This window comes from Achroia grisella, unplaced genomic scaffold, assembly GCF_030625045.1.
Source record: "Achroia grisella isolate CSIRO2021 unplaced genomic scaffold, CSIRO_AGI_Agris_v1 utg474, whole genome shotgun sequence".
NCBI lineage: Eukaryota > Metazoa > Arthropoda > Insecta > Lepidoptera > Pyralidae > Achroia > Achroia grisella.
The window spans coordinates 2,302,048-2,311,053 of record NW_026712878.1 but is presented as its reverse complement, the minus strand read 5'-3'; the positions used below and the strand labels follow the sequence as shown (position 1 = coordinate 2,311,053).

General features: G+C 28.9%; 2 protein-coding genes across 3 annotated transcripts; one reads left to right on the top strand and one right to left on the bottom strand.

Annotated features, from left to right (window-relative positions):
• Window positions 1–240: 240 nt before the first annotated feature.
• On the top strand, window positions 241–3,699 carry LOC131845462 (uncharacterized). 2 transcript variants are annotated; one of them, XM_059194526.1, is made up of 5 exons: window positions 241–441; window positions 941–1,036; window positions 1,538–1,620; window positions 2,362–2,499; window positions 3,034–3,699. In XM_059194526.1, exons 1-5 carry the CDS (start codon window positions 325–327, stop codon window positions 3,371–3,373), a joined length of 774 nt encoding a protein of 257 aa, XP_059050509.1. In that variant the 5' UTR covers window positions 241–324; the 3' UTR covers window positions 3,374–3,699. The 2 variants fall into 2 exon arrangements, with proteins under 2 accessions (XP_059050509.1, XP_059050510.1); XM_059194527.1 differs by lacking the exons at window positions 241–441; window positions 941–1,036 and adding an exon at window positions 1,259–1,462.
• Window positions 3,700–4,514: 815 nt separating this feature from the next.
• LOC131845463 (cecropin) lies at window positions 4,515–6,868 on the bottom strand. Its single transcript, XM_059194528.1, has 2 exons — window positions 6,566–6,868; window positions 4,515–4,694 (listed from the first exon to the last, which is right to left on the bottom strand). Exons 1-2 carry the CDS (start codon window positions 6,665–6,667, stop codon window positions 4,602–4,604), a joined length of 195 nt encoding a protein of 64 aa, XP_059050511.1. The 5' UTR covers window positions 6,668–6,868; the 3' UTR covers window positions 4,515–4,601.
• Window positions 6,869–9,006: the final 2,138 nt, after the last annotated feature.

The window sequence follows — 9,006 nt, the reverse complement described above, 5'->3', positions numbered from 1 at the left end:
ATTGGCTAACTTTTATCTCAAGAATAGAATCTCGAGAAAGTAGTAAAGTAGTACATATTATATAAAATGGTCAACACTCTTGTATGTAAGGTTGAATTTCAATACAATCAATGGTAAGGAAAATTAATAGTTTTAGGTACTTATATGTGTTCACGTTAATCCCAGTCAATTGTCTAACAATAAAGCTAAATTCTGATTCATTTATACACAAGCTATTGTTAGCACTATATGTATATCACGGTGAAACTCGACATATTTCCCTTTCAATACATTAACAATTAGTTGATTATTCAATTAAATTTTCTTAAAAATAAATCTATCGCAATGATTTTTATGAGAACATCCGTAATTTTATTAATTTTTGTTGTCGGTTTATCAGTAATTTCTTGTGCACAGCAACGTGGTGTTAAAAATAAGATAAAAAAGGCTCATGAAAAAGTTGTAAGTAATTATTATACATCTATAGTAGCATATTATTGGAATATTTATTTTAAACTTTCACGTTTGGTACACATCAATATAGTTTGACAGCCTTGGTGGTCTAGTGGTGTCGCATACCGTTTTACTATCCGATGGTCGTGGGTTCGATTCAGATATTGTTTGTATCGGTCTGGGTATTTTCGACGCCCTCTATATCGAAACCTTTAATATATTAAGTTTTAATTACTATCTCACTAATATTATAAACGCGAATGTTCTGTGAGTATGGATGGATATTTGTTACTATTTGACGCAAAAACTACTGAACAGATTTTGATGAAACTTCACAGTAATATAGCTTATATATCAAAGTAACATATGGTCTATAATTTAAGAAGATATGTAAATTGGACGAAATATAACGACAAATGTCAAGTAAATATAATGCAGACGAAGTTGCTCGGGTCAGCTAGTATGCTATATTAATTATACCCAAACGACTACAATATAACATTTACAGGTAAACTATTTTGCACGGCATTTGAATCGCGGTACAGGAGCACCAACAGTCAAAAGTAAACCGAGAATTTTCGTTGATAAAGTCGTAGGCAAAGTTGTAAGTATTAACGAAACTATAATTTAAGTTATGTATATACATGTATAGTTTATATGTATATAAACTAGTAGGTATAGCAGAATACTGATGAAAATAAAACAAATTACATTATCTTTGTTCATGTAGGTTTAAGGATCAGTTACATACCAAAGTGACGGGAAATTATATATTTCATGACCGTATCAGAAGTTGGACGGACGGTTATTGTGTAACTCTTACTCACTAAAAACCCAAATGTCACATTGGTGTGGCGCTGTTTAAGAAGATATAACAGATATCTTCTTCAACAGCGCCACATCGTGGTAGCCTTGCTTTTTGCCATTTTGAAGGCGAAATGACTGCAACATTGTAATTTCACTGCCATATGGGAGATATTCAACTGAAACATCATATAAGACAGACTGCTTAGCTGTTGATAAGATGAATGTACGTATGCAGACGACTTTGTTCGAAGTGTAAAAATTATATAATATGTTCATATTAATCTATTTTATTTTACAGACCAAGTGGGCCACTAATATGTCAGATGGAATAATTCGTACTTCAAATACGCTATCTGCAGCTGATAATGTTGCAAAATTCGGGTAAATAATTATATTCTTAATGAATTAATTATTATATGAATAATAATGCATTAAAAAAAGTATATAATTATAATATTTACAATTGTCACATCTCCAGAGTTAACTGACTGAATTATACGTGCAGTTTTCATTAAATAATGCTTTAACAAAAGTATTAATATTTATTATTTAAAATCGTCTCTCATAGAGCTGTAGTAATGATCATCACGGTTTTATTTGTATGTATATGTCTATATACATACAAATAAAACCGTATATGTACTGGATAATAATATGTATGTACTTTTATACTATTTTTATATTAATGTTTTGCTGTACTAAACCTTGCTCTACACTTCCAAAGAGAATGATAATTGCATTAAGCCTGTCTTCTGTATAAAATTTCAATAAAATATGAATAAATATATAATAATAATAATAACTTTATTGTGCAAAAAAAAAAACCGAATACAAAAGGGACTTAACTATATCTATATTAATTCATATATATATACAATAGTTCTTAAAACTATATAAAGTGTGTTAATTATTTTATAATGAGTAATATTAACCTACGATTACTAGTTTACTAGATTACGTTACGCTACTATAAATGTGGGGTACATATAAATGCACCCCGCATTTATAGTAGTAGTATAAAGTAACTATTGCTATTTTTTAAACAGCTACTAGTGTAGAAACGGATTACTTGTGTGTGTGTATAATAATTACAGTAATATACATATGTATTTGATTTTTCAGGGCGAAATATGACATGTGGAAATTACCTGCATCTCACAAGCAGTTTCAACAAAAAAAGCCGCAATTGAGTGCATGGATGCAACCGATGCCAATAGATTATAACAATATTAATTATGGCGCTCCTTCTAAGGATTATAGGTATGATATATACAATTCTCGTGTCTCAGTGTTGCCATACTTCGCCGTAACGGCTTAACTGATTTTTATGAAATGTTATATGTACACCCGGTAGGTCTGAGAATAGGTTATTATCTATTTTTTATACTCCAAAATGATAAAGGTGGTCCACCCCAAATAAAAATATTTTCACATATCTGTTTATGATTCTGCATTAAGTAATACATACAACCCTAAATTTTGACCCTTTTACCATAAACCCAAAGTACGAGGCACTTCTGGTGTTTGTTGTGTCTATAGGCTACGGTCACAATTTACAATTGAATGGGCCATATGACTGTTTACCAGCATCGTGATATAAAAAAATATTATCACGATTATAATTCTACAAAAGATACACTTAGTAGTGATAAACAAATAGAGTTTGAAACAAAAATAAATGTAACCATACTTTAATTGAAATATTTAACATATTGACTAATATTTTTATTTCATTCATTCATTCATATATTTTAATTTTAAGTTATTAGTTACAAATAGTAATGCACTTTTCAGAGAATCAACACAAACAGGAGTTGATATGTATTATCCGTTCCAGCAAATGATTCCAAATTACAATGGAGCTCCATATCCAGCCCCATATCCCACGACAGCACTGAATAATTTACCTGTTTTACCATATAATGAACCCATGATGCAAAATTATATGGCGATGCAAAGGCAAATGATAGCAATGGCATATTATATGCACATGCAGAATAATATGCCAATATTACCCAACCATATGCTAATGATGCCAGATAATAATGTTCATGGTGAAATGGCACAAAATTCATTTGTACGGAATAATATGCCTTCGAATGGAGAAATAGAGAGCCAAAGACAAAAAAGTTGAAGTACCATCAAATGGAACTAGAGGTAGAGGTAATACGTAACATGGTGATGTTGGAAATAAAATGAAGAAATGGGAAAAATATAATTGGAATTATTAACTTTTTAATTGTTTTATACATACTACTGAAGTGCCATCAAATGGATCTAATAGAAGTAACGGTAACACGGAACATGCTGATGTTGGAAATAAAATGAAGAAGTGGGAAAAATATAATTGAAATTATTCACTTTTTAAATGTTTTATACATACTACTGAAGTGCTATCAAATGGAACTAATAGAAGTAGCGGTAACACGGAACATGCTGATGTTGGAAATAAAAGGAAGAAATGGGAAAAATATAATTGGAATTATTAACTTTTTAATTGTTTTATACATACTACTGAAGTGCCATCAAATGGATCTAATAGAAGTAGCGGTAACACGGAACATGGTGATCTTGGAAATAAAATGAAGAAGTGGGAAAAATATAATTGAAATTATTAACTTTTTAAATGTTTTATACATACTACTGAAGTGCCATCAAATGGAACTAATAGAGGTAGCGGTAACATGTAACATACTGATGTTGGAAATAAAATGAAGAAATGGGAAAAATATAATTTAAATTATTAACTTTTTAAATGTTTTATACACACTACTGAAGGGGCATCAAATGGATCTAATAGAAGTAGCGGTAACACGGAACATGGTGATCTTGGAAATAAAAAGAAGAAATGGGAAATATATAATTGGAATTAATAACTATTTAAATGTTTTTTGCATATTACGGGATACTGTTTAGTATATAGCACAGATTACATAATATTACATATGTACTTCATAAATCTTATGTAATTACACTATTATTAGTTCTGTTGGAAATGTATTCTGAATGATAATTAAGTGTAGTAAAGTACTACCTAGATAGATTAGACTAGATATGGGCGCGGTGTCTAATTGTCAAATCTATTATATAATTTTATACAAACTTTAATGTTAAGTTAATTAATATTTATAAAAAATATATATAAATAAAATTTCTGTATATTATTATATTTACAGATACGTAAAACTTTGCAATAATTTAAAATACGATTATATAGTAAAATTATTACTTCCATAAACTGTAGGACAACAATATTTGTATAAAAAAAAAAAATATCAACGAAACATAAATAATTTTATTAACATAATAAATAACATGCAATTATAAATCTTATTGTATTAGGAATTGGAGTTATTTTGATATCATCCGCTAATGATGGCGGATGCTTGACCAACTACTGCTACTGCTGGCCCCGCCTTGATGATTCCATCCCTGATATGCTGTCCTATTCTTTCCTGGTGTATAAAGAAATATATATTGAATATAGAAATAAAAAATATGAAAAATAAATAGCTTGCGTTAACCTGCATTTGGAAGCTACATCTAATGATAACGAGAAAAAACTTATATCAACTCCAAAAAGAATCAGAGTTAATTTCTCATTCTGAATATTTTTGGGAAAATACATAAATAAAATATAAAGTACCTTCTAGAAGACATATGTACTACCAAATTGGGATTAAATAAGATATGTAAAAATAAAATACTAGAGGCGGCTTTGTAAAGGTGTACAGTATATATGATAGACTACCCGCAGTCCAATAACATGCATATATTACATTTATAAACCTTCTGTAATAAATTAAAAATTGTAATTGTATTCTTGTTTTGAAAAAGGAAATCAAATAACAGACAGATTGAAACAGATCCTATATATTATTTATAAATGCTACTAATTTAAGATTTGCCTTCTTTTAGAGATGTATTCTCGTTCTTACCTTAAAATCAGCCATTAGTGAATAATACTGAACATCTATAATTCTATTTAACCTATACATACATACGTATAAACAAAATTGCAGTGTCTGTTAGTAATATTGAAATAACCGTTTTTTACTACATGCATGTAAATATAAAAACGGTACATACACCAAAATAACATTTTTTACTATTTTTGTCCATCTGTCTGTTTGTTCCGGCTAATCTCTGAAATGGCTGTGCCGATTTTGACGGAACTTTTTTGGTATGTAGCTAATGTAATGAGGAGTAACTTAGGCTACTTTTATTTTAGAAAAAATGTTTTACTTTAGAATAATAAAGTTAAATTTCACACGTTATTTATATGTATAATTAGTAAATCACGATATCTTACCACGTTTAATTTTTATTTAGTTCTAAACGTCTGAGATGCTTATTTTCTTTTTACGATCTTATTTTCTATTACAATTACAATAAGGAAAATTATGTTTTCGCATTGATTTTTCCAAATACAAAATACAAAATCAATATCTTATAGGTTACTTAATCCGATGGCATTAAACTTTGCTACTTGTGCAAAATAACATTTTTTACTATTTTTGTCTATCTGTCTGTTTGTTCCGGCTAATCTCTGAAATGGCTGGGCCGATTTTGACGGGACTTTTTCTGGCAGGTAGCTGATGTAATAAGGAGTAACTTAGGCTACTTTTATTTTAGAGAAAATCTTTTATTTTAGAAAAATAAAGTTAAGTTCTAGACGGAGGAAGTCGCGGGAACAGCTAGTTACTTATAAATTTCATTATTCCATAGAAATATGCAATAGCAAATTCACTCTTCGTAAATACATTGCTGACTTACGAGTTACAGGCAATTCTATAATATTAACATTTGTACATACAAATAAGAAAAAAATGTTCAAAACAAATGGAACTATACTTAATGACATTATGCATTCTACAGTTATTTTGCAATTTTATTTACATATATCTATTAAATTTGAGTTTTGATGTTTTTTACTGTTGATTTTATAATAGATATTCCTTCGATTATGAATTAAGTCATTAGTCAGATATCAACAATATCTTTAATAACTTGCAAAATTACAAATTTTATTACTAAATTATTGTTATACGAACCAATTTAAATCATTAAACGTTGAACGTGACAGTTGCAGTTTCAAACGTTATTATCAGGTAGTACCTATTTTAATAACTATTTTTTTTTATATCAATGACAATTTCTGGTAACTGCATAACACAAAGAAATTCTCTTGTATTCTTTATATACTAAGATAATACACAAGCTTAATAAAAGCCTGCAAATTTATTATTTAATTTTGGGTAATTGTCTATAAATTTATACATTCATATTTCATACATTTAAAGTTGATTTTCAAAATCATACTTACAATTTTCTTAAAAAATTTCCAACGTGGCTCTGGAGCTGCGGTCACACAACTTATCGCCATGATACAGGCCACAAAGAAAAATATGATTTTCCCGAAATTCATTGTTAATAAAAAAACAGTTCAAATTTGGAACTTATTTAGAACACGATTATGTGTGTACTGTAATCACAGAGGCTTTCCTACGTTTTTTATACCATTTTCATGCAATTCTGAAGTGCTATACACATATACCGTATCATGCAATTTTACACCTTTTCTCCTTCTTGTTTAGGTGTTTTATCATTTTATATCGTGAGTATATAATAACTTTCTAGGTTAAGTCTCTCGAGCATTAATTGCTGTAAGTATTTCTATAAACAAAGATATATATCTGTCTTATTTAAATCTCGATTACGTTTAAATTGATAAGAATAAAGTTGTATTTGTCCGTGGGAAGAATTACTTTTTCTGTTATATACATTATTATACATATAAATATAATTTAATACAAGTTTATTTAATAATGTTTCAATAAATTTATTTATTGAATTTATTATATATATATAATCGCGAGCAACTAGAAATTAATACTATAACAATAGATTCTTAATTTTTATTTTACTCTTTTTTTAATATCTTTATTTCGGTGATATGGATGTTAAACAAACTACCATTCAATAATTGCGGGTTCAATTCCTGCATGATGCAAACTTATAAACGCTCCTATGTGCTGTTGTTATTACAGTATATGTAAATATTTACATGTAGCTTGTTGAATTTGCGTAGATTGGCAGTGGATTGTTCAAACAATATGTAATTTTTAAAGTTGTTCTTCTTTTAATTGTTGTATTTTTCTTTAAAATATTAATATATTATATATAATATGTTTGTGTAATTTTCCTAAGTGTGCACTGTGCATATTGGAAAAGTAGTATAAACTCGCTTAGTTTTGATATCAATAAATATAATAATAATAATAAAAGACCCTGTATAATACTGGATAAAATGAAGGATGAAATACATATACATTTTTCAGTAAATACATACATAATACATACAAACACCCAGACTGATACAAATAATCACACTTGCATCGAGCGAGGAATCGAACCCGTGACATCGGCAGTAAAGCGGTGTGCTAAATAGCTAGACCAACGAAGCCGTCGTTATATACGAGTATGTTCACTTACTCAGCTTGACAGCCTCGGTGGTCTAGTGGTTTAGCACACCGCTTTACTATCCGATGGTCGTGGGTTCTTTGCACGGTACAAACATTTTGTATTGTTTGTATCAGTCTGGGTGTTTTCTATGTATAATATGTATTTATTTACAAAAAAAAAATGTATCCATGTATTTATATCACTTATACCCATAACACAAGCTCTGCTTAGTTTGGAACTAGATGGTGCTGTGTAAATTGTCCTGAGATTTTATTATTATTATATTATCTGTAATGCAAATGACATAAAACAAAAATTGAAGTGTAATTATATAGAAGATAGCTGACTCGAGTAACGGGACAGATTTCTGCAGTAGACAGTTTAATTATCTTTGTAATTCTGCTGTGACCATCCGCTGTTATTAGGTGTGCCCACAATTTGCCAGCTCTGGTAGCACAAAGGATTGTCTATTTCATATTACAATGAACGGAAAATGAGTATAGCGAGCTCGATGTAAAAGATGCAGTTACATTGGATACCAGTTGGTCGGTCGAGTTTTGCTCGTGCGTTTATAACTTTGTAAGTTATCTATGTAGATATATATATAATTATATATATTAAAATTTTCTCCTAGTCTACCACAGGGACACAAGTTTAAAGTAAACATTCAGGTGGGTGGTGCAATATCAAAACTGTGTATAAAAATTCAAATTCAAATTCAAAATGTCTTTATTCATGTAAGTCTATTACAGACTCTCATGATATGTCACATCTACCTGTATGTGTATGAAAACATAATTAGATATACATTTTAGAAAAGAAAAATAAATAGTATAGAATTTATTTAGTTTTTTATATTAAAATTTCTGTAGTGTATTATCTGCATATCTTATTGTTATTTGAGATGAGTGTTTACTATTTTGATTACAAGTTTTTATTTATTTTTATATAATTATTGATTAGGAATTATTACAAGGTGAAGCGTATATTTTTAGACTAGTAGTCCGCTCCAATTGTTATCAGGTGCTCATAACTTAGTAGGTTATTTTATGGGTTTATTCCGACGATTAAAAAACAGCAATATTCATAATATTAATACTAGATTTAAAGACAAACTTGCTGTCCCCAAGTATCGTTTAGAAAAAGTTAATAGGTCTTTTATGGGAATAGGTATAAAAATTTATAATAAGATACCAAAGGATATGTTGGAATTACCCTTAAATAAATTCAAAACATCTGTTAAATCATATTTACTGAGCAAAGCCTATTACTCACTAAACGATTACTTGAATGACGAGTGTG

Bases quoted from the DNA above. Each gene is read 5' to 3' on its own strand.
- LOC131845462 (XM_059194526.1), top strand. From the start codon at position 325: ATGATTTTTATGAGAACATCCGTAATTTTATTAATTTTTGTTGTCGGT. The intron at 442-940 runs GTAAGTAATTAT...TAACATTTACAG, and splicing joins AAAAGGCTCATGAAAAAGTT to GTAAACTATTTTGCACGGCA. The intron at 1,621-2,361 runs GTAAATAATTAT...TTGATTTTTCAG, and splicing joins GATAATGTTGCAAAATTCGG to GGCGAAATATGACATGTGGA.
- LOC131845463 (XM_059194528.1), bottom strand. From the start codon at position 6,667: ATGAATTTCGGGAAAATCATATTTTTCTTTGTGGCCTGTATCATGGCG. The intron at 4,695-6,565 runs GTAAGTATGATT...TTTATACACCAG, and splicing joins GGAAATTTTTTAAGAAAATT to GAAAGAATAGGACAGCATAT.